Genomic DNA, 24,468 nt, shown 5'->3' with positions numbered 1-24,468 from the left:
GAGAAAAAACTAACTCAGCAAGCAGGTCGGCAACTGGGATAAATGTATGTGCACGCATAATGCGTGTGTTTCCGGAGAAAGAATGACATTACCTATACCTACCCGATGGATGCTATGTATGCTACAGGATCGGATCATTGGAGAACAAAACATGCATGTTTCGTTTCAAGCACATGACTGGGTCCAAAGTTTGCAAAAGCTGTATGCAACCACCCAAACCGAGTTTCATTAGTTTGGTGGAGGAAAGCAATGCGATCGATGTATGTAACCAAACCAACATCTGGTATTACATACGTATGTGGGTCTTGTTATATATATTCTGGACACACAATTAATTAGTGTGTTATTTTGATTATACTATTATTAGAGTACTCGATTCGACAATCTATCAAATCCTTCATCAATTTTGAAAGAATCAGTTCAATATTTTTGTCTGGATTTTTGAAATGTGCGTGACAAGCAAGTTAATGTTGAATCAGATCATTGAAATGCTCTCCATACTATATATAGTATGTTTGAGTTGCTGGTATTTTCATAAAAGGAGAATTTTTCATACTGGACGACGAATAGAGAATCCAAAGTGCATGGACCCAAACTAGTTTTGTCAGACCATCCCAGCCAGCATGTCCCGCAGTGAATTGGCGGGACATGGAAGTGAACGAGAAGTGTTAAATGCCAGTGAATTGTCTGTCGTTTTCCCGCCACCTTAAACTTTTAAGTGTAACTGATCGATATGATGCATGTAACTTAGTAATAATTAGTACTTTAAATCAAAGTTGAGACTTACGATCGCACAGCGCTAGCGTATGTAGTGGACTGTTAATAGTCACTGTACCATCGGCAGCTATACCTAAGCTTTTCTATACACACTCTACAGCTCTCATCGCAGACCATGCATGACACTCTGATCCTGCTCTGGATGATCGGATTCTTTTAACCAACTCTACTAGTGGTTGCAGGCTTTGCAGTTTCTTGAGTGGACTGCGGACGGCCACCTCGTTCGAAAGAATAGACAATGCTGGAGCTCTTTGTTCCTAGCAACCAAAAATAAACTTGTATCGTCAGCACCATCACCTTTCAGGCTTTGAACAAGCTGCACAATATATTTCACATATGCCACTTGACCAAATTGCTTGTATCACTTGATCCATCATCGTCGATGCGGGTAATCTATCTGAAGTTCTCTCTTTTGCAAGCGATTTTCATTCCCCTTAATAGGCTATAATGCATCGCATAAACATCATTGATGGTACGATTTTTTCATATACAAAACAAAAAATTTCGAAGCAAAATGTGGGACAAATCCTAGTTGTTTTTAGTTTTCAAGTGAAAAAGCAAATCCTAGTTATTACTACCTTTGCTGTTGTTGACCCTATCTTAGAAAGCAGATATCAAGTCACTAAAGTTTTGCTCAGATTTATACATTACTGCACGTGCCAGATGTGCTACTGCTGAGTCAGACTGGAAGAGCAACTCTTACCTTGCTTATGCTTTTAATTTGACGGTTCTGGAAATGTGATCACCCGAGATTTTGAGTCATATACCAACTCAGTACTGCAACTGCAAAAAGAACATTGCAAAGGTGTTCCTTAGAAATAAGCCATCAAAGAGTCTAGATCACGAATGGAGGTAATATGAACCAGATAATGGGGCATACTTTGCACATTTCACATTGTTTGTTGTACCGCCACTAGAGACTGACAGTATAGTCCCAAAGAAGGAAAGATTTTCAGTACCACAATTCGGACATGGACCCTAGGCACCCAGAAAATTCATCAGTACTGCTATACATTTATGCCATGAAGAATAATAGATAGCACGAAGGAAAAAGTACCTTCAGGATTAGAAAGTCCTGGACTATGGCTTTAGTCAACAATTGTGCTAAGAACAATATTAGTGGCAGAGCAGCAAACCATGTGAAAATGAAACCAAAAGGCTCTGGCAGCTGCACCATCCAAGAAGATCGCAGAGTTAACAAAGGAAAATGGTGACCTCAAAGCAATGATGAAAGCATGCATATTGATAAAGCTCATTTTGATAATTCTTCAGAACTATTTTCTGAAAGGAGAATATAAATGTATCTGGACTTGGAATCTATAGCAATAATTAAGTTTAAGCAACAAAACTTGTCGCTTCATTTGATTATATAGCAGCTGTAGTATAGGGATGATGGAATTGATAATTCTCCATTCTAATTTATCTAACTATATATGAATTTTTTTTTTGAAACGTAAATGGCAGGAGCTCTGCCGCATCTTATAAGAACAACAGAAGTTTCAGTACAAATTACATTCCTTGTTAAACTATATATGAATTGCTTATTTGGTTAGTGGTTAGCGAGGGATTTAGATAAGGAATGAGGGAGGTACTTGAAAAGATCATCCTGACCTGGAACACATTGATCTCAAAGCCAGTCAGTTCATCGATGAAGAAGAACCTAAATATAATGTATGGAAACCATTGTCAGATATTCATTACAAGGGGTGAACAAACACAGTTAACCCTGCTTAAACAAGTAAAAGATGAACTGACTTGACCAGTCAGAATATACTAAGCCATGTTTAGTTACTCCCAACTTCCAACTTTGACACTATGCAAAAAGAAGATTCCCCATCACATCAAACTTGCGGTACATGCATGGAGTACTAAATATAGATGAAATTAAAAAGTAATTGCACAGTTTTGTTGTACTTTGCGAGACGAATCTTTTGAGCCTAATTAGTCAATATTTGGACAATAATTCACAAATACAAACGAAACGCTACAGTGTGCTACAGTGCTGTAACAGTAATTTGGCACCTCCCAAATTCGCCAACTAAACAAGGCCTAAAAGTAAGAAACTGAGGTTGGACTCACAGTCCCAGAGCAACTGTGGTGGCTGGAACATTTAGCAGGAACATCTTTAAGTAGTCAACACTCAAGTCACTGTACACCTGCACCATATTATAACACGCATGCATAGTGGCTCAGAGCAGAAGTAATGAGAGCCATCATCAGAATAAAATTCGATAATACGTGCAGATGGACGAAGTATATATGATTATTTACCTTACGACTCCTGAGACTGCACCTGGGACCTTCCGTCACAATGACACTCCCGTCTTTCTATCAACGGTAAGCAGATCGACAGGAAATGAATTTCAGTTTTTCTTCTTGTTTCTTTTTAAAAGTCATCGGAGAATTACAGTATATGTGTGGCAGAGAAAAAGAGATTAATGGAAGCAGAGGCGAAGGAGAACCTTCAATTTGAGTTTCAACTCGTCAAATTCAGCATCAGACATGATGGGGTTGCCAGACGCATAGGCCATGGAAGCCTCCAAAAGCTTTTGCTCATCAGGGCCTGGCGATATTTGCAATAGTTAGTTACTGTAGCATTTAATTGATTTGTGCATAAATAAATCAAGTGATCAAGTAATGTACTCCATGTTTAAAGGTATAGTACTTAGCATGACGACGCTGCTTCCTTCCCACATGAGCTCCTCCTTGAGGTTGTCGAACTCCTCGTTGGACATGATGGCCTTCTGGTCGTAGTAGAAGGACTGGAGAGCTTGTAGGAACTCCTGCTCCATCTCTCCCATCGTCTTCTTCTGCTTCCTGTCGATGCTGCAGTAGGGGAGGACGTTGCTGTCCACCACCTCGTCCTGCTCCTGGACCTGCTGGCCTTGCTGCTGCTCGGTGGCGCGGAGAAGACGCCAGCGGCGGCGGCGCAGCACGACGGGCAGGGCACGGACAGGGCGGAAGCGAGGTGGTGCGGTGGCGAGGGAGGGGAGGCGGGACGCCGCCGGAGATAGCCACACCTTGGACGCCATGGACACCGATCGAGCTAGCAGATGGAGAAGAGAGCAGGTGGGGGGGAGCGGCGGGAGAGGGATATGGGAATCGGGATGTGTGGCGGTTCCTCCCTTGGCATTTGGAATGACAGCATGTGGTGGTAGCTCGGGGGACTGACACCTGCCCACTCACTGCTGCTCTGCTGACAGGGATAGAGAGATTTTTCTTCTCTCTTTTTTTCTTCTTCTGGTAGAGAATGTGTACTAGTTTGAAGATTTGGCACGACATTGTTTGCTATCCTCTCAAATTTAATTTGTTTTCATTTGACTGCTGCCCTCCTCCTTTGCCCATTTTCCAAATCGTAATCTACACTCTTTTTTTTTAGAGGAAATCGTAATCTACACTCTTTTTTTAGAGGAAATCGTAACCTACACTCAATCAGTATCCTGCTGAATACAGAGAGGCCCATGTTAGGTCAGGGCAGCATTTCGGCCTGCACCATGTGAGCCGGAAAATTCATGGGCCGAGCGCATCGAAGCAGTCACTGCCAGAAAATTCAAGTGATTTTTGTTCCGCACAACACTCAGGATCTACTAAATAAGATCAAAGGGTTTACAAGGTGGTATGATTTCTGTATACCATATCTTGTATGTATCGCCCTCTACGTGCAGAAAGTTATGTGGATTTCTTTTTTCACCTCACCTGTTTGATATAGGAACAGGTACGTGTGCTGATGTACATGTCCCTCTTCAAATAAAAACGAAGCAACAGAGTAACATGATTTGCAGCCACCATGGTTTTGGGGTTTGAGAATGTGCATGTCCTATCACCCCAGGAAAAAAAAGGAGGAATAAATATGATTTCAATTCGATTAATCATACAAGAGACTGTAACAGACTAGCTTGTGTGCATGCACCAACGCAGTCGGTCATAGTCCTGTTTTACTCTCACCAAGTTGACATATAAGTAGTTGAGTCGTTTTACCAGGGTTTTCCAATTCCTGGAGCCAATAACAATGATATGCCTACTTAACCTGAACAGAACCGTACGTTTCCAGTGCGCAATATATAGTAATGGCATACTATGATATCATTACGTATGAAGCAATAAAGGGAAATTATAAGAATGTCTGTATATATAGAGTCATTTAGTAATACAATGATTATAAGAATGGGTACGTTCCTTCCTAATGAATCATCCAAATAAAGAAATAATGAAGCAAGCAGATAGATAGAGAAGCTAGCTAGGGTCGGGATGTACCATAATTCAAATAGGATTGGGCCAACATATGGCCAAGCTGGACTTGAGCTTGGGTGCTAAGATGCAGGTGGCCGTCTTGCAATGGCAACCCCATCGCATCCACAAATCTGACGTTCCGGAGTTTGATCCCTTTTTGTGCTTCCCTTACCAGCTGAGTGTAGTGTCCGAGGCCCGATGCTAACCCAACCTGAAATGAAACCAAATGAATTGCTTTGCTTTGCTTACCAGTTGAGTGTAGGTAGCAACAACCATGCCCAAGCGACAAGCAAAGGTAGGTACCTGGATGACTAGGAGGTGCGGGATGCCGAGATCTGCGCGGATGTCTCGGACGAACATCCCCATCCTGCGCCCGTACTCGTTGGCGTCGGACCACCTCACGGTGTCGCTCTCCCCCTGGTACCAGAGCAGGGCCCCGATCCGGCCGCCGGTCTCGAGGGCGACGCGCGCCCGGCGCAGCATCTGGGCGTAGAGATCGGTGCCCCTGGCCCAGTCGGCCATCCGCGTGCCTCCGACGGCGCAGGGCACGAGGGCGACGACGGGTGCCCCCGCGCGGCCGGAGCGGAGCAGCGCGTTGGCGAACGGCATCCCGGGCCCCACCCCGACGGCGTGGTTGTTGGAGGCGTCGATGCCCTGGTGGAGCGGCTCGCGCGCCTGCTCCCAGCGGAGGTCCGGGGAGAGGCGGAGGACGGAGGGGGAGGGCGCGCAATCGGAGGGGACGACGCCGTCCCAGCGGTTGGCGACGACTCCGCCGCGGCCGGCCATGTTGGACTGGCCCGCCAGGATGAAGATGAGCTTGTCGGACGGGGGCACGTCGGCGAGGGCGGCCGGGGAGGAGGCGAGGAGGAGGAGGAGGAGGAGGAGGAGGAGCATCTCCATTGTTTGAATTCGCACTCAGCTTCGTGCCTTGCTCTCCTGTCTTCCTTGTCTCGTTCAAAAAAAAGCAGCAGAGGTCTTTTGGATGGTTGGTTGGTCGGCTCGTCTTTCCAGGCCACCCTCTGCATTTGGATGCGCCGACGCCACCCAATGCAAGCCTGACCCACCACTCTCACACTGCAGCTGCATACACTGGAGTATGGCAGGCAAAATGATATCCGTGATCCATGCGCGGTGCCGGTGACGGTGCTTCTTTATTTCTCTTTCTCAATCCCAACTGAATTATTATTCATTTTAATTTTTCTAAATACATAACTTTTACTTATGCACGTAGAGATATATTACGTAGGGATACGTAAGTAAAAATTATATAATTAGAAAAATCGTTATACGCCTAGAGATATGTCATGTACAGATACAGAAGTTATGTAACTAGAAAAATCGATAGGCATGCATAGAAAAAAAAAAGTTACGAACCAAAACGAACAGCATTTATGCATCGGAGTCGGTAGCCGTGTGCATTTATCCGACGATCTACCGTACCGCGTGTGTAAAAGCTGTGCTGGTAATAAATCTTTTATAAATAAAAGCTACCACTGCAACAAACACTGCCCGTACCGCGTGCCTCTCTGACGCCACCCAATGGCGACAGCGACACTGCTCCTCCTCCTCGTCTGCTTCCTCGCCGCCTCCTTCCTCGCCGCCGGAGGAGGAAGGCGGACGGTGGTGTTCCTGCTTGCGGGGCAGTCCAACATGGGCGGCCGCGGCGGCGCCACCAACGGCACCTGGGACCGCGTGGTGCCGCCCGAGTGCGCTCCCTCCCCGCGCATCCTCCGCCTCTCGCCGGACCTCCGCTGGGAGGAGGCGCGCGAGCCGCTCCACCAGGGCATCGACCTGCACAACGTCCTCGGCGTCGGCCCCGGGATGCCCTTCGCGCACGCCGTCCTGCGCTCGCGCCGCCTCCCGCCGCACGCCGCCGTCGGCCTCGTCCCCTGCGCGCAGGGAGCCACGCCCATCACCAGCTGGTCCCGGGGGACGGAGCTGTACGAACGGATGCTCGCGCGCGCCAGGGCGGCGCTCTCCCTGCCCGGCGGCGACAGGGAGCTCGCGGCGCTGCTGTGGTACCAGGGGGAGGCCGACACCATCACCCGCCGCGACGCCGACCTCTACACGGCGAGAATGGAGGCCTTCGTCCGCGACGTCCGGCGGGACCTCAACATGCCACACCTGCTAGTCATCCAGGTAGTAACCAATCGCATTCTGAAATCCCGTCTCGTATCGATCTCTACCATGACGATGATCTTGGATGAAATGCACGACGACAGGTCGGGCTTGCCACCGGTCAGGGCAAGTTCATCGAGCTCGTCCGGGAGGCTCAGCGACGAGTCAAGCTGCCCGACGTCAAGTACGTGGACGCCAAGGGCCTCCCCATCGCCAGCGACTACACGCATCTTACGACCCCGGCACAAGTGCAGCTCGGCAAGATGCTAGCCAACGCCTACCTGGCCACGCTGTTATAGATGAGATCTATTGGCACATTGCAAATAATTCTTGCATCTGCTCTATCTGTTCTGTTCTGTTCTGTTTGCTTGCCGGGATGAATCAGAGCAAGCAACATTCTTACAAATGGCATTGTAGCTCCTCATTCATCGCTACTTTTACTCTGCTGTCTGCTCCTCAGCTACCTGCGCAGTATACATCTCCATGACAACCAAACCCATTACGCTGTTCATCAGTAACCAGCCAGCTGCTATCAAAGGTGCACCTCAGAATGCCTGCTGGGTGACTGCTCTGCTAATAATGCCTCAAAAGAAGCTGGGCTGCAACTTTTCAGGCACTTTTCATAATGCAGGACTGTCATGTCTTGATTGGCATGGAGATCGATGATTCTCTTGCCTAGTCTAATAATTCCTGGTCATGTTGGCTTTCACTCACAGCAGTGACCATTCGTTCAACTTTGTTGGAATAGATTCCCAGTTGATCTGGAAAAAGGCAAGTTTCTTTCTTTTTAATGAACAGAAAAAGAAAAAAAGACCGGCAAGTTTGGCGAAGATGTAACCCTCAGCACTAGAAGATTGTACACCAGGCAGGCATATATTGCAAAGTCTCCAAACCGAACAACTTAAGATACCTAATTCCCATGAGACAGTGCCGACAATTAAGTTATCCGTGTCAAGAGGAGCCCCTTTCCCTCCGACAACACCACATCCAGCAATAGTAGTGCTCGCTGCTAAAGCTAACCTAGAAATTATGAGGAAACAAGTGGTTGGTTCGACCACATCCAGCAAGAGTCGAGTCTTATGTTTGTGCGCACTGCAATCGTTGTCCCAGGCAGCTGCTGGGGCACAACTTGATGAGCACAATAAGCATCATTTCCTTCCTAGTAGTGGCAACCTAAGCGTCAGCATCTGGCTACACTTGGACCACCACGTGCTCGTCAAGATAACAAGAGAATTTGCAACCCGAATTATAATCACCGGCGCCATTGTTGGTTTGTAAGAGGATCTAATCTATTTGGTCCACTCATACAAAATCAGAGCCTTCACTCGATGCAGTAAAACTATGAACTGATGATGAAGCATATATCTGCACTCTCTATCATACTGTTACTGTGAATGTAACCAATCAGGTTGTGCAAGAGCAGATTATCAGACACTAGTCACAGTACAGGGATTCCAATTTGCGGTTGATTATGGTAGATTATTACTGATTGGAGTCAAGCAAGTTCACCTTATTTATTGTACATACATGCTCTGATGCCTGATGGAGTGACGGGCACGAGCAGTTCCTCTCTGCTCTCTACAGGAGAAAGAAGAGGCTGCATCTCTCAAAAACCAAAACAAAAAAAGAAAGAAAGAAGAGGCTGCTACTCTTACTCTAGTCTTGGGCGTCGTCGTAGGAGCGGTGGAAGTCGGTGGTGCATCCGGGAGCATCGGGGTCCTCGGCGCCGCAGCAGTCGTAGAACTTGGCGGCGTAGGGGGGATCGCCGTCGCGGAGCTCGTAGTACCTTCAATTTAATTTGGTGAAGAAGAGGATACGATGAGATGGATGGTGAAGAGCGCGAGACGGAGGAGTACCTCTTCTGGTCGTCGTGGCGGCGGCAGACGAAGAAGGAAGGGTGGAACCTGCAGGAGAGGCGCGTGTTGGCCGACGGATCGTAGCTCCCCTTGCACCGCCGGCACAACTTCTCGGCCGCCGGCGTCACGCCGGAATCCATGGCCGGGCGAATTGGATTCCTTTTCGTCTCTCTGCTGGCCTGCTGCGCTGCGAGGGGGAGAGGAAGCGTATCGGATTGGTTTTGCTGGTGCCTGGTGGTTTTGCTCTGCTCTGTGGGCTAAACCAAAACCGGGCCCGTTGGTTTCTCACGAGTCACTCCCTCCCCTTTTTTTTCTTTTCTCTCTCTCTATATATACACACACTATAAAGATCCACAACAATTGAAAATATTTTTTTACCCAAATAATTTCCCTTATACCTCTCATGGACCCACAGCGCAGGTCAAAGGGGTGTGACAGGAAAGGGAGATGGAAAAAACAACCAAAGGAAAATGATTCTGCCAAAATCAAAAAAAATTTACAATGCACTTTCTCCGACCCGCCCGACGTACCCACCGCAATCTCGCCCTTAAATTTTTCACCATGAATCAATCATCAATCAATCACCAGCCTTAATAATGCACTCTTTCCAAATTTGTAAACACCGAGATCCCTACCAAATAGACCACATCGGGATCTAAGCAAATCACAAATCAATCATCAATCAGCGGTAGAAGGTTTCCATTTGTGATCCCCCTGCCATCAAAGCCGCACCGGCAATTTTGTTACCCACACTTGTCCCGCCCGTCAATCCCACCCGCCGATCGTAGCTCCTCTCTCCTCACCCTTTGTTTGATAGACGGAATCTATTTTTCCCATGACATGGTAGGCTAGGAGGATAAGGTTGGTAGCCATAATTGATGATCTCTTGCAAGCATGTCGAGCAAAAACAAGGAGGATAAAGTTGGTAGCCATAATTGATGATCTATTGCAAGCATGTCGAGCAAAAACAAGTAAGCCACCAAACCTGAACCAGGATTGGAACTCGAGTGTTACGATGGGTTTCTCAGATGTAAGCTTGACCTGCAGTCCTTCTCATGTTCACTCCATTTTACTCATTCCATATTCAAATGTCCTGGCTTGGGGATGGGGCACAGACATGTCTTCCTCTAAACCCTTATTCTTATATTTTCTGGTGAATTATGTGGCATGTGTTGTGAATAGAGATGATATTCTTGGTCATGGAAGGCGGAAGTATCCAATGAAGGAAATGTCTTTTCTTAGTTGAGTTTACACGGTGTGCTGGTACCAGATGACAAATGATGCTTGTTTAGCCTTCTTTGTTTTGCACTTGGTTGTAATTCTCCTTGCTTGTAATTCTATAGCACATTATTTAGCTGGTTTGGGTGTGAGTTTGATGCCGGGTGATGTCCAGTTATGGCCTGACGTGCTACCTGGTGATGTAATTAACTTGGTGGCAGCCGATTTGTTGTCAGCTTAAGTTTACTTAATGGATGCATGTTCAATCTCAATAAATAAATTGAGTAGTGAGAAATGATCAGAATGGAATGACAAGTTTAAGAGGTAGAAGCAGGGAAGGAGGTGGAGAGGAGTAAAGAGAACTAAAGTAAGAAGCCATTCACATGTTTTTTGTCTACACTTTGTTTTAAAAAAACGATCATGGCACTTTCAGCCTGTTGAAACAGTACTTAGGTAATTTAAGTGGTTTAAACCTTGATTTAATAATATGTTTAGATAATTTCTGTGACTTTGCTATTTATGCTGATTGAATAAATATATCAGTAGTCTGTTTTATAAAAGTAAAATGTAAATCATATTTTTGTTTTTTTAAACACGATTTTACTAGTGTGTGTTTATCAGCAACTCGACTACATGCTTGTTGGTTTTGCCTCCAATCGTTGTCTTCATGAAGACAAAAAAAACTACTTCAGGTTATAAAAACAAATGGATTCCAAAGTAATTATACCAATGGAAGGAATGAGAATCTAATTTGATGACGGGTTATCCAGGCAGACGAATGAATTTAGCATCTAACATACAAATATTATAATAATCTTCTAGGGAGTACAGGCGGCAGGGAGCATTGGAGGGTACATATACTTAATTAAAAACAGATCATGTGCGCCCCGCAAGGTAGGAAAACGACTGCATGCTGGATGGCTTCCTCATCTCCAACAGCGACCGTACCGGCCGGCCTCTCTTCTACTACTCGGCTGGCATGCTTTGACCAAATTAAGACTACGCTAATTGAATTCGGTTCGGTGCAGCCACACTCATTCATTCTGCAAAAGAAATGTATCGTCGCGCGTCAAATTTTTTTTGACTCGCGACAATACTAGCTGGATGGCAATCAATCAACAACATAACCTGTTTAATAAACAAATAATTAAGCAGATCCATGCATGATCCGTATGTATGTATGTATGTATGTATGTAGCAGCAATTTTAGATTTTGCGTTTAAGGAATAATATGGATAGGTAGCTGAGGATTATTGTGTGCGTGTCTACTGATGACATGCGTACAGATATTAAAATAGCTAGATAGATAACCACCATTATGTATAATGCCTGCCAGCTGCGGATGAGCCTAGTTGGTTTTCCGATACAATAGGACATTCGGCTTGCATCATCCAAATCTACTACAATACTCGCAGTAAATTTTTGTTGTCAACATAACATGTATGAATAACAGTTTTGACAATTAATGCAAGCCTGTATATTTGATAAGATGTACTCTCTATATGCATGTTTAATTAGTGTGCAATACATATTCATATTTCAAGGCCACATTAATTAATCTTGTAGCCATAAATAAAAACCTTAATTATATTTGCCTTAATTACATACGTATCTCATGGCGATTTGTCTCAACTCTTGACGAAAAACGTGTTAAAAATGGCGATTTGTCATGCATGGTGGTAGCTGTAGCTACTACTCCTGGTTCCTTTGCTTTGATGAACGAATGATGGTGATAAAAAAAGAAGCGAAATAGCATGGAAACCGCGTTACCAGTTTTGGCCTGACTCTCAGACTCCGACTCTGACTCCACCATCCTATCCTCTATCATATCCATGGGTATCGGGACGGGATGGCTTGGCTGCCGCCGCGTGTCACCCCACCATACCGTGTAGCTAGCGGGCATTGCAACCCCAACTGAAGTCATCCGTGTATCGGCTCCGACGTCATCCCGTGCGTATGTAGGTTGTATGGTATCCCAATGCATGCATGTACACTTGATTATTGATGATGCTGTCGTGCGCAATGTTGGTTCGTTTTCTCTGCGTTCGTTCCAGCTGAATGGATGAAGGGATGAGCAGCAGAGCCAAGAATAAACACAGGCCAGGCCAGGCAGGCAGCAGCTGGGCGATCCTGTTCCTTCCCAGTAGGCAGTAGCTAGGACAGTACGCACCGCACGTGTCTATATATATAACCAAGCAACATACATGAGGAAGGGAGGGACTAGCTAGCAAGCTGCACTTGCTTGAATTAGATCATCCATGGAGGTGGTGCCGGCGGCGAAGAAGAGCAAGGCATCATCTCGGTTCCGGCGGGTGTGCGTGTTCTGCGGCAGCAGCCCCGGGAAGAAGGCGGCCTACCAGCTCGCCGCCGTCCAGCTCGGCCGCCAGCTGGTATTCTTCTTCTTTATTTGTTGTCGTTGTTCCTTGATTATTGACAAGTATTTGCTGCTGCCAAATTAAAGGCCAAAGCAAAGCAATAAAAGCTAGCTAGGCAAGGAGGACGAAAGAGCTAGAAAAGGGCCAAATCGCAGATACGATTGGATAGACCGTCTATCTAGAGAGTAGCTAGCTTCTCCTCCGATCCTGTTTGCTTTTTTCCTTTTTAATTGGGGTGCGTCCGCAGGTGGAGCGCGGCATCGACCTTGTGTACGGCGGCGGCAGCGTTGGTCTGATGGGTCTCGTCTCCCGCGCCGTCCACAACGCCGGCGGGCACGTGCTGGGGATCGCGCCCAAGGCGGTGCTGCCGCGGGAGCTCATCGGCGACACGCCGGGGGAGCTCAAGGACGTGCCCGGGATGCACCAGCGGAAGGCCGAGATGGCGCGAAACGCCGACGCATTCATCGCGCTCCCCGGTGAGTAGCCGATTGATTTGGATCTCTTGTGCAGTTGCCTGACTGCTAATGATCCAACAGGTGGGTATGGCACCCTGGAGGAGCTCCTTGAGGTCATCACCTGGGCCCAGCTTGGCATCCACAGCAAGCCGGTGGGCCTCCTCAACGTCGACGGCTACTACGACTCGCTGCTCTCCTTCGTCGACAGGGCCGTCGAGGAAGGCTTCGTCACCCCCGCCGCGCGCCACATCGTCGTCGCCGCCCACACGCCCCACGACCTGCTCGCCATGCTCGAGGACTACGTCCCCGTCCACGACGCCGACGAGCCCAAGCTCAGCTGGGAGATGGCCGAGCACATCATCAAGTCCTCATCGTCCGACGACCACCACACCTCACTACTCTTCTCACGCTAGCTACCTACCTACCATTTACTACTTACTACTCCATCGACCATATACATATTCAATATAATATTCACAATGACCGACTTATTAACTATATATGATGATTTGTTCGTCCTCAACATCATCATCTATCACAAATTCACAATGGTATGATTACAAGAAGATCGCCAACCTAGCAATGTATATGTGGTCAATTCTCCAAAATAATATGATAGTCTACCGTGGATGATGGCGCTCTTTCTTTAGCGCTAGCTACTAGCTAGTGCTGTCTCCATCCATCCGGCTGCTCGTTGCAGTCCATCATATCGTTACTTTGACCAACAGCGCCCATTCATACATCATCCATCTTCTTCACCAAGGACTTGGAGGCAACTTGGTTTGGTCAGCTACTCTTCTTTGCCCGGAAAGCAAGCAACATCTCATATCCTCTTCATTCAAGCTTGTCCAGTCAACACCACAGGGACCCACCCACTGAGTCACAGGTATAATGGCATCAAGCAAAAGGTTCCTCCTTACAACATCACCATCCACCCCCCGCTGATTCCTCATATTATATATACATAAAAACACTTGCATTTGCATACAGCACCCCGCAAACTCACCATCCTCTGCTCCAAATTATGCCATTTTAATTTTATTAGATTCCCCATGTCTAAATATATAATAACATCTATACATCTAGAAAAGATAAAACAACCTATAATTTGAAACGGAGGGAGTACCGCACATGAATAATAATACCATCCACTGGTACTCGAATAACCAGCCGCTTCAGCCAACTGGCAAGGAGGCAACTTTTGAAATAATGTTAGTTTCTGGGTACAACGGCCTAACCAACTCTTGCATGGTACATAAGGGCAGCCGAATCATACACTTGGAAGTGCACCACACAAAAAAGGGTGGGGGAGCTGGAGAATGGGTATGCGATATCTCACAGGATAGTACACTACAAACATGGCGGTTTTCCTACCAGCCTGATCAATGTCCTGATATCTATAAACTTCAACTAAAGATAAGAAATACAATGTTGTGCCACAATCATACTATATCATGGACAGATCACACGCACCAATGTTAGCAAATACACCGGGCACAAGAGCTGCTGGTAACACATCAGCCACCCAACGCAACTACAGAACCAGTACCAGTCCCAGACTGCTCTAGTGGCAAAACTGACTTGTCCTTTTCCGGCTCTTGCTACTACCACAAATCTTGGAATCAGCATCAAGCAGAGGTAACCAAAAATTAAAATTACAGCAGGCACCTTCTTTCACCACCCTGGAAGAATACTCGGCACTTGGCAGTCGAGGGCTCCAGAGGTATTCCACAGGCCGGACCAACAAACCAGGAACAAGCTAGATTAGAGAAACCTGAATCAACAACAAGGAACACTACGAATCTACCATGTCATCTTGCAATTCACTAGGGGCAATGAGCCCCGGAATGGCAAGCATCCGTTGGCGCTCCCTCTCTCTTTGGGCTGCAGCCTCTTCGGCATATAGATCCTTGTTATCCTGGAAGCACAAAACAAGCCACAGAAAATGTCCATCAGAAGACAATTCGCACAAAAATCACTTGAAAACAAAGCAAACAGGAGCGAAATCCATCGCCAATCTCCTGGTGGCATTAAGGGCCCATTTGCTCCACAAGTGCGTACAAACCACAGTATATGATAAGCAATAAGTATAACTCTGGTGGACTGGCATTCCACTGAGCTCCCACTTCTCTTTTGGTTTGCCCCCACATGATAATAAGGGTAATGGTGATGGCTCAGGAAACCAGAGGAAATTACCTGAGCTGAGAACTCCTTTGACTGCACCAGGAAGTCTCTAATATGATTTTTGAAGCTTGGAAGATCATGTTTCGAACTAAGAAGACCATCAACAAACTTGGTCACCTGTCCAGGGAAACTTGTTAGGATTGACTATGACACAACCCAAGCACGGTATAACTGCAATCAATCGATCATATACCTCGGTTGCCGTCATGTTAGGAAATGATGTCCCCAAGAGTTTTATGGTGTAATCTCTAACAAACATAGCATTATCCGTATATTGATATGGTACTGAGGTGGCATCCCATAGAGGCTCAGTTAGACCATCCACCTAAATATTAGCAAATCTGGTAATTACATGAACAAATAAAACAATAGGCTACAGGGGGGAAGCAGGAATGAATATAATCATACCACACAAAACAAGTGTTGTAGCACCAAAACATGAAGCTTGAAACCAGGTTTGTGGAATGTGTCCGTGAGAACAGCAAAAATCTCTTGCTCGATTGTCAAAAAATAGGTTTTGTAGAATTGATTATGGAATCCTGAAGCCTGCAACGAGATCATATCGGATACTTAGCCTTCATATAGCTATATGCTGACAACACTGGACGGAATGTATTTTCCCACCTGAAAATTCTTCAATATTTCCAACAATAGACTAAGGCCAGTCTCTGCAATATTTCTCTCTGTATGTCTGAACGCCCAATTAATCGAGTCAATCACAAGCTTCAATTGCTGAAACACCAATAATCAGACAAAACATAAGAATCTAAAATTGACATATTGCAAATCAATAGATTAACCTCAACACCACAAAATAAAGAGGTTACTACAAACCTGACTTGAAAGCTGGATCAATGCTTGGAAGCAATGGGTGCCAATTGCACGAAGCAATGAAAAAAATTTGAGGCGGTGCTCAGGATAGTCTTCAAAATTCTTGGTAATCATCTGATAGAGACGGAAAATAACCAAAGCTACGTCAAGGCGCGCTTGAACAAAATCAGTAACAAAAGCAACTTAGGAATAGCATTCCTACCTCAAGAGTGCACTGAAAAACAGCCTCAAATATACGAGGCACATCCTCAAGCATTTCCCCTTTGTACCTGCAGGAAAAAAATTTAACCGTTAGAATTGCATCAAAGATACAATCAGAATATTAACAAGAAATAGCCAAGAATGGAAATAGGTAGATTAGATTGCGGCAATAGAACTCCACAGTAACTTTTTAAAAGAAGGATATCCTCAGAAATTAATCAATTTTTTAACAAAATAAAATTCCTGGCAATTACAATAACGAAATCATTTTAATTTGTCAGGTGCAATTTAGTTCAAAGAAAATTGATCCGTACAACGAAATGACACAAAATGAACAGCAAAGAGCAGACATACTTGTTAATGATTGTCGCGAACAATGACAGAACTTCAGACTCCCTTGCATCAGGTACATTTCTAGCATAATCACCAAGGACAGGATCCATCATCGGAGGAACAAACTGTTTCCCTATGTGTGGTAAGTCTTCTGCCTTGTCCACAAAAGTCTCGATCAATTTCAGGGTTTCCCTCTTGACAGATCTGTCACAAATACAAATTCATTTAGTTAAAAAAACAAAATGAAATCAAATTCATGTTTTCATTTCAGGGACATTTATGTCAAAAACAAATTGGTGACAGTTCTCATCCTAATGATGCTTTGTAAAAATGGATGACTTCTTCACATATCTCGTATCTCTTAACTTCTACATGCCGTCTTAACTAGCCATTACACAAACTAACCAGCGCAATCCCAGCAGGCCTTGCTACAGTATAACAGGTACTGCTCACGTGCTGCAGTACACATGAACAGCACCATAAGTACCCTATGCTCGACACCCATGGCAGTGCTCATATAATCAAATCTTCCTTTCCATGAAGCTGGTAGATTACCTCATAGAGATAAAATAAAATCAAAAGGTAGAGTAATCAATAGTTCATACCGCAAGAGTTTTACAAATGATGTCCTTGAGGCAAAGGGCCCTCCTTCGGCAATTGTGCTTGACACAAGCTCGCTGTACATTCTGTTATGAAGAAAATACATGGCAAAAAATGAAAGGGTTCATTAGCTAGTGGACCCTTAGATTTGAAGAAATACAGAGATTAAGGCACCAGTGCTATCACAACACAAAGGGGAGGAGGCATGGTGAATAAAATACATGGCAAACTTTTATCTTCCAGCAAATTTAAGCCTGGACTGGAAAAGAAAAACGTTTGGGCCAGAATGCAGTGAGCAGAGCTTTCACATAACTACATAATGCCTAGCAAGCCTAAATGTTAGGGCATGGTGGCACAAGGCAGCATCAGTCCATAAAAATGATAATAGTGTACAATGCGGTAAATATAAATACCTGTAGACTGTTAGCATGTCCAAGAATATTAGTGAAATCTGTGGGAAAAAGTGTGGCCCGAGGGAGCTGGCAACACTTGTGTTTGTCTGCAAGCACGGATAATAGTGTAATGTCAGTACCCCAGAAGACACATAGACAACAGACGAAAGGAAACCTAAACAATCAAAGGGCATTGTTTCAACTAAGCACAAATTACGGAGCTCATGCCACGATGAATAATGTATAGTTGTCGATAGCGCGTGAAAGTGTTTGGTGAAAACGTCGTGTTAAACCGTTATGGTAGACTTGAAAAACACTTGTGAATCATGGGTTCAGGTGTCAAGCTACTGCTAAAAAACAATCAATACTTGTGCTCTAAACACAGTAAAATGGGATTCCTTCAGCATCCATTTTGTTACCTGTAAGATGTTGAGAACTGATCTGATAACATCTTGGTTCTTCAGGATATCAATACTTTGGCTTGCCTGTCCAATTATTTCTGCCCATTTCTGTAAAATCATAAAACCAAAGCATACCATGTTAAATCATATTCAAGAACAAGCCAGAGGCAAAGCCAAAGTGCATGCTAGAATACAAAACACGAAACCTGATTAGGGAGGCTCATCAATCTCTTGAGGTACTCATCCCTCTTAGCATTATCAGATTCAGCTTGAATCATATGGCCAACCTGACCGGTGAGTGCAGAAAATGTGTTTTAAGTATTAATAAATAGATATAAATTTATTGGACCAAACTGTGTTCATTTGGTTCAACGTACTGATTCGTAAAACGTATGAATCTGATGCGGCTCAAGATCGGCAATTGTTGTAGCAAGGTTGGACAGAAGTTCAGAAACAAATGGTTCATTCTCGCCCACCTGGAGAAAATGCCAAACATGAAAATCAGCACATGGCAAAGAGTTACAGCATCTATGCACGAATTTAAGATTAGTGAACCAACTTGAAGAATAATGAGTAGCGTTTAGAGGTCTTCATGAGCAAATTGAACGAACCCCATAAATTTTAACTGTTGGGGAAAATCTTGAATTTACCTGTTGTGTGACAAATTTGCGCTTGCATTTTTGGACAATTTTCAGGAAGGTATCACATGCCATATCCTGCAAAAGCCATACAGCACATATCACATATGGTACTTATTAAAGACATACTATTGGAAGGACTACAAATTATGTGCATATCAGCATATGCAAACGGATGCCAAAAAAATATAAGAACGAGAGAAGATACAAAGAGAAGCATAATACACTAGTTTAACCACATGCTCGACCACAAACTACTTGACAAATAAAAAAAATGTCCTTTGCACCAACCTGAACTCCAGGGTGCATCTCGTGCATGAACTCAAACAATTTGTTGACCACAGTTTTCAAAAACTTCCAATGAGCCCTGAGAAATCTTGGATACTGACCGACAACATACCTAATAATGAAGTCATAAATCAGTTAATCCATAGTTCATAATTATACACGAGATAAAAGGCAGAGAAACGCTTTATTACATGATGTTACTTGCAATCACAGCTTTATTGTCTTTCCCCTTGGTGATTTCACAGAGGTTTAGCAAATCGCGAATAACCATAACCAGAAATCTATTCTCCTGCAAGAGAACCAAGAGAAAAAAAAAATAGAATTTAAGTACATCGCCTCGCACAGCAATAATAACATTAGTGAAGGATTGATACTTCCAGAAGCATTCCCTGGAGGCAAGGAAAAAGGGACAGAACAGCATACAAACCTGCTCCTCTACCATAGAGCCTGATATTGATCCAATAGCCCAACATAGAGTATTAAGGTTATTCCAACTCCAATCTTCACCATTTAATTGCTTGCTCAATTTCTTTAACATCTGAAATTTCATAATAAAATTACCCGAGTGCTGGGTTAAAATTCACAAATGGAAAATAGAACGAGACCAACAATTTGCCATGGGCCCATGGCCTTCACTCATGTTTCAGCTAAGCTTATGTCATCTTAACATGGATATTTACTCTGAGCATAAGTATAGTGCAGTGTTAATTCTATTTGTTCTTGCATATAAATAAATATCCATGAGTAAGGCACACCTGCTGCTCTGTATCCTCATGGTCAAGATGAGACAAATAGATCAGTGTTTCCCTCATGATCTGATATTATTCACCGAAACAGAAGCATTTTTCACGTCAGTTGGAGGTTACAAAGTCTATAAAGCACAGAGCATATGACTTGCAGGGTGCGAGATTATTAGGCAACCTGTTACTGACCTTATACTGAACAAGAACATCATTGTCTTTCATTGTCTCACGTACAATATTGCCATTTTCATCTTCAACAATCAATACTTCCTCAGGCTTTGCCATCCGGCAAATCATCAGCATCCGTAGTTTTGAGAGTGGACCAGAGTAAAGTTGTCTCCTCTGCTGAACTGCTGTGCCCGTCCCATCTACTATCCCAGGAACCATCTGTGCCTCCGGTGTAGTTGTAATTCAGAATTTAGAAGCATGAAACGTTGCGTAGAAAGCATAAATAAAAGGATGAAACAACAACAAAACAGAGCACCAAGAAAGGTGGTCTACATGTTGGAGCAACTAAAACTATTATAAAACCCAAAGGGTTTAAAAGACACTGAAGAAATGGCACAGCAATGGATGACAAAAAAGTAGAGGAGTTATTCATTTATTCAGGTAATATTCCAAAAGATAGACAAAAAATAAATACAAGCACCTGAAGTCCCATCATGCTTACAGCTGCTGCAGGTTCCATTTGATTATGAGCTTCAAATAACTCTAAGACAAACACATTCCAGTAATCCAAGCAGACCTGTAAAGTTTCATAAGAAAATGCAGACCAGTAAATTGTCTGGTGGCATAAGATGGTCCTACTTGCACCATATTTGTATGACAAATATATTTCAGCAAGCATCCCTACCTTGAAAACCTCTGTATCATCAACATATGAAATTCCAATAAGGTACTCGAGACCCAGATGTAAAGCAGTTTTATTATCTGCAGTTATTTCCAGTATGCGCATGTGATTCTGCATTTACCATGAAAGCGAAGGGTTAGACCAATTGGAGACTCTTTTTTATTGAGTATCTTCAAATACAAATTAGCATTTCTCTATTTGTTTCTTCCTAGTGTTTAAAGTGGCAAGCAACTTTGATAAAGAGCAACCTCAAATATGGTATATTAGTTACAGCATCTTGGAGAACAATCTATGAATCCATTACCCTAAATTCTTACACTTAGTCACTAGTATTCAGGATCCAAAAGGGCCTTACCTTAAAAAAAGATGTGAAGAAGAGTGCGAGATTTTGTATAAACGCCTGCACCAAATAGCATAAAGGAGGTATATAAATATATTTATATACAAATAGAGGGGCATATGGAATCCTAGAATATACCACTACAATGGCTAAATACTTTTTGAGTATACCTGTTCTTCGCTGGAACCATTAGCATAGGCATCTGGTATTGTTTCAGGAGGAAGAATAGCCTATATGCGCAAGGGACGAAAACTTCAATGCATGAAATATTGAGGCAAATGAATTTATTGCACAGAAAAAAAATAGTATTGTCTTCAAATTTTTACCTGCAACTGCATCATGAAAATTGTATACATCTTCACATACTGCATGTTATAAAAATCACCAAACTGAAGAGCAGCAACCTGCAAGGTAGCACGACATATCAGAGAAGGAATTAAAAAAGCAATGAAACAGATCAATGCAGAAGCACCGGGCTAGTTTATCATTCATAATATTCAGCTCCCAAATAATGAACAAAAATTTATCTCCCCATTTCTCCACTCAAACTATGAACTATCGCTGTAGACACAGAAACACTAGGTTTCCTTTACCTCTGTTAGGCATTGAAGTGTAAGGTTCCGATAAGCAGCCACAGGGAAGAACTTCAGCAATGTTTCCAGCTAAATTAAAAAGGTAAGAAAAAGGTAAGGCCCAGCTTTTCATAGATATTTGACATTCAATAACTGAAAAGTTCAACAATCATCCACATACCAATGGCGACTCAAAGATGAATCCAACAGGGATCCATGATAAGAAAGCATGGAGTGTCGCCAATGTAGCACGGATGAGCTCTGATCTTTGTGTTGCAGATAGGACATACAAGCATAGCTCATGAATGAGCCGGAACTCACTGAACAACAAAGAAAACTTGGTTACTAAGTTAAAACAGAAGCATTCCTGCTGAAAGCATACAAAATGTCAAGTAAAAATTCTTCATGAATAACTATCTATAAAGCAGAACCTCCAAGGTAGCCAAGAAAATATAGAAGCTGAGAACAAATCCAACCTATTAAGCGAAGACTTCAGTTCTTTAATCTTTTGTTGTGTCATTTCACCTCTTGAGAAGTCAAAAATTTCTTCGCTTAGAAGCTGCAGGTTGTTGAATTGAACAGTCAACATGTAAATTAAACATTCGAGAAAATGTGAAAAATGATAAAAGTAGAGAATCTTGACTTGCCTTTAATATAGCCATACAATTTTCACATATCGTTTCACTACTCTTTGCAGCTGCAACAAGATCAGGGATGAAGGATGCCCACCTGGCAGGCCACTCGTGTTTTAGGACCTATTACAATGCAAGGATGCTCCATGAGGAAAAAAAACACAAAGCACCACAGTTGGTAAAAAAGAAGAACATTAAATTCAGAACATGAGTTAGATGACCTGGTAAACTACATGTTAAGGCGATAAAAAAGGCTAAATTTACAGCATACCTGCACCAATATAATATTGAGTTTATTAACATAAAGCCTCTCCTGTCGGAAGGTAACTTCATTGCTGGAAAGCTGTTGATAGTGCAAAAAGGGCAGTGCAAAAAAGGATCAGATTTATCAATTAAAAGGTACCATCATAATTTTCATAAAAAGCCAGATACCCATCCTTGCCTGCACAATAACATCGGATATGTAATTCTTTATGCCATCACGTTGTTCAACAGGCAGTGCGTTCCATCTGTACTTGATAACACTTTCAAGTACCTACATTAATGTCAGTAACAAAATCAACATGTTATTTAATATTACACACACTTATATGGGCATCTGTAATTTACATGTGCACGTGCATACTGAGTAGAGACTCAAAAAATGTTGCTTAATGTTCAAAATAGCCACCACTACATGAGCCCCCCTAAAAGCTTTGGAGGGACCACCAACTTTTCCACTTTGCATGCCGAGGCTGTTGACCCACTTGCTAACAGCTAAGTTCTATTTACATCCTTGGTACTGTTTAATTTTGGTTCGTTCTCCTACTTTAGAAGAATCTTACATCCTTGCATGATTCATGTGCCCAATTATCGTCACACGTTACTTGCGACCATGGACAAAACGACGCACCAAACAAAGCAAGAACTGAATTCCACTTCCTACTCGCAGTGTGCCAAGAACGGAAAGTAACTAATTTGTCTTTTATTGGAATATGGTTGCCAAAAAATTATGTGTGACTTGAATTGTTTTGGTGGAGATAGATACTATAATATGAACTGCAGCGTAACCAATCTTCTTACTAATCATGCAAAGCAAAACCTCTAAACTATCTATTCATGGAGTAAGAATACAAATGACGATAAACAAAGAAACTTATCTTGATAGAAAACCTTGATTAGGTATTTTTCATTTGCAGCTGGACCTAGTTGCAACCATATTTGGAAGTAATGGAAAGAGGGGGTGATCATTTTTTTTAGTAAAAAGGTAGTTTCATATGTACAGGAACTCTGTCCGTATCGGATGGGGATCAGGTGCAGTTACTGCACGTGCGAAACTATCAGCAACACACTGGTAACCGATAAGTTTTCATCTAGGGTCGACCCAATTATATGCTCCAATATGTCAAAAAAAAAATGGATACGTTTCAAACTTGTGGTCAGTTTAGGTTGGCTATGTGTTCTAAAAAGAAAATGTTAGATGACATTCTCCAAAGACAAGTGTACAATCAAGTACTTAGACTTGAGGGCTGAACGGACAACATTTTTTGCATCATGACACAGGCTTCAATCTTCCTTTTGGTCACAAGCTACCCTCACATTTTATAAAGACAGGCAGTGGGGTGGATAAACTTACTTGCAGGGCAAAGAACTTGGTGTTCAAATTCAGAGAATTCTGCAGAATGTGCACTACTTGCAGCCACATGTCTGGATTGTTTTGTAGATCGCGAAGTATCTGATCAGCAGCACTCCTCTGAAATTGAAAGCGGCAGATACAGTTATTAGCAGCAACTGCTTACATTTTAACTAACGCTTAGGCGTTCTAAAGACCTAGATTAGCGTCAATGTATAAAGCAGATAATCAGCAGTTGACGCTAAACCTTATCGCTGTTGTTCACCGACAGAAACCCTAACCGCCCAAAGTATCCTATTCTCTAGTTTAGCAAAACAAGCAGCATTAGCATTTAGCACGTGGAGCTCAGATAGACTGTGAAGACCAGGAGGTTGAGCAAAGCAAGTAAACCCTAAGTGTAGACCGCGGCGGGCCAAGATAGCGCTGGCAATCCGCGAGTGGGTGGGCAAAAGAGATTACCTCCTCCTTAGATCCGGTGCCATAGAAGGCGGCGACGGTGGCGTCGAGCAGCGTCACGTCTATAGGCTGGCTCAGATCCCTGAGCTTCTCCGCCATGGCGGCGGCGCGTGGAGTGAGCAGGGGCGGGAGCTTGTGGGACGCACCGGGGATCGAGAGGACCGGAGGAGTTTCCGGAAGGCGCGAGAGGGCGGAGTCCTAAAAGTGGCGGCGGCGGCGGCGGCGCGGCGGCGGCGGCGAGGGGGAGGGATTCTTATCGGGGGTGAGGCGAGCGAGAAGAGGAAGAAAGGGGGATTTTTATTTTGGGGTTTAAGAGAGTTGGGACGCGGGGAGAGTTGCTGCCAAAGTACGCGATGGTTCGGCGCC

The 24,468-nt window shown here is 43.8% G+C and overlaps 6 protein-coding genes across 8 annotated transcripts; 2 read left to right on the top strand and 4 right to left on the bottom strand.

Annotated features, from left to right (window-relative positions):
* Positions 1-706: 706 nt before the first annotated feature.
* On the bottom strand, positions 707-3,983 carry LOC101759853 (PGR5-like protein 1A, chloroplastic). Its single transcript, XM_004980922.3, has 9 exons — positions 3,443-3,983; positions 3,240-3,340; positions 3,049-3,105; positions 2,857-2,933; positions 2,389-2,437; positions 1,835-1,945; positions 1,658-1,755; positions 1,481-1,560; positions 707-1,034 (listed from the first exon to the last, which is right to left on the bottom strand). The coding sequence occupies exons 1-8, from the start codon at positions 3,807-3,809 to the stop codon at positions 1,494-1,496; spliced, it is 927 nt and encodes a 308-aa protein (XP_004980979.1). The 5' UTR covers positions 3,810-3,983; the 3' UTR covers positions 707-1,034; positions 1,481-1,493.
* Positions 3,984-4,335: 352 nt separating this feature from the next.
* On the bottom strand, positions 4,336-5,990 carry LOC101757158 (probable carbohydrate esterase At4g34215). Its single transcript, XM_004980915.4, has 3 exons — positions 5,311-5,990; positions 5,032-5,218; positions 4,336-4,594 (listed from the first exon to the last, which is right to left on the bottom strand). Exons 1-3 carry the CDS (start codon positions 5,905-5,907, stop codon positions 4,521-4,523), a joined length of 858 nt encoding a protein of 285 aa, XP_004980972.1. The 5' UTR covers positions 5,908-5,990; the 3' UTR covers positions 4,336-4,520.
* Positions 5,991-6,516: 526 nt separating this feature from the next.
* On the top strand, positions 6,517-7,588 carry LOC101757548 (probable carbohydrate esterase At4g34215). The gene is made up of 2 exons (XM_004980916.3): positions 6,517-7,146; positions 7,230-7,588. Exons 1-2 carry the CDS (start codon positions 6,547-6,549, stop codon positions 7,422-7,424), a joined length of 795 nt encoding a protein of 264 aa, XP_004980973.1. The 5' UTR covers positions 6,517-6,546; the 3' UTR covers positions 7,425-7,588.
* A 783-nt stretch (positions 7,589-8,371) lies between these two features.
* LOC101757943 lies at positions 8,372-9,280 on the bottom strand. Of its 2 annotated transcripts, XM_004980917.3 has the most exons (3): positions 8,982-9,280; positions 8,781-8,911; positions 8,372-8,703 (listed from the first exon to the last, which is right to left on the bottom strand). In XM_004980917.3, the coding sequence occupies exons 1-2, from the start codon at positions 9,119-9,121 to the stop codon at positions 8,782-8,784; spliced, it is 270 nt and encodes an 89-aa protein (XP_004980974.1). In that variant the 5' UTR covers positions 9,122-9,280; the 3' UTR covers positions 8,372-8,703; position 8,781. The 2 variants fall into 2 exon arrangements, with proteins under 2 accessions (XP_004980974.1, XP_004980975.1); XM_004980918.4 differs by having other exon boundaries at positions 8,372-8,911.
* A 2,866-nt stretch (positions 9,281-12,146) lies between these two features.
* Positions 12,147-13,659, top strand: LOC101758636 (probable cytokinin riboside 5'-monophosphate phosphoribohydrolase LOGL5). Its single transcript, XM_004980919.4, has 3 exons — positions 12,147-12,589; positions 12,822-13,050; positions 13,111-13,659. Exons 1-3 carry the CDS (start codon positions 12,458-12,460, stop codon positions 13,440-13,442), a joined length of 693 nt encoding a protein of 230 aa, XP_004980976.1. The 5' UTR covers positions 12,147-12,457; the 3' UTR covers positions 13,443-13,659.
* Positions 13,660-14,161: 502 nt separating this feature from the next.
* Positions 14,162-24,421, bottom strand: LOC101759446 (protein EXPORTIN 1A). Of its 2 annotated transcripts, none has more exons than XM_022823350.1 (32): positions 24,106-24,421; positions 23,650-23,766; positions 22,477-22,569; positions 22,306-22,377; positions 22,050-22,157; positions 21,879-21,961; positions 21,584-21,722; positions 21,424-21,492; positions 21,157-21,234; positions 21,001-21,060; positions 20,846-20,890; positions 20,494-20,601; positions 20,290-20,385; positions 19,830-20,033; positions 19,653-19,712; positions 19,325-19,435; positions 19,089-19,186; positions 18,901-19,009; positions 18,622-18,687; positions 18,349-18,447; positions 18,178-18,258; positions 17,990-18,079; positions 17,592-17,677; positions 17,184-17,264; positions 16,600-16,782; positions 16,247-16,313; positions 16,048-16,158; positions 15,838-15,945; positions 15,622-15,759; positions 15,407-15,538; positions 15,226-15,330; positions 14,162-14,947 (listed from the first exon to the last, which is right to left on the bottom strand). In XM_022823350.1, exons 1-32 carry the CDS (start codon positions 24,199-24,201, stop codon positions 14,825-14,827), a joined length of 3,216 nt encoding a protein of 1,071 aa, XP_022679085.1. In that variant the 5' UTR covers positions 24,202-24,421; the 3' UTR covers positions 14,162-14,824. The 2 variants fall into 2 exon arrangements, with proteins under 2 accessions (XP_022679085.1, XP_004980978.1); XM_004980921.4 differs by having other exon boundaries at positions 19,830-20,027.
* Between the last annotated feature and the right edge of the window lie 47 nt (positions 24,422-24,468).

This window comes from Setaria italica, chromosome IX (genome assembly GCF_000263155.2).
Source record: "Setaria italica strain Yugu1 chromosome IX, Setaria_italica_v2.0, whole genome shotgun sequence".
NCBI classification, from domain to species: domain Eukaryota; kingdom Viridiplantae; phylum Streptophyta; class Magnoliopsida; order Poales; family Poaceae; genus Setaria; species Setaria italica.
This window is presented reverse-complemented; position numbering and strand designations above follow the sequence as displayed.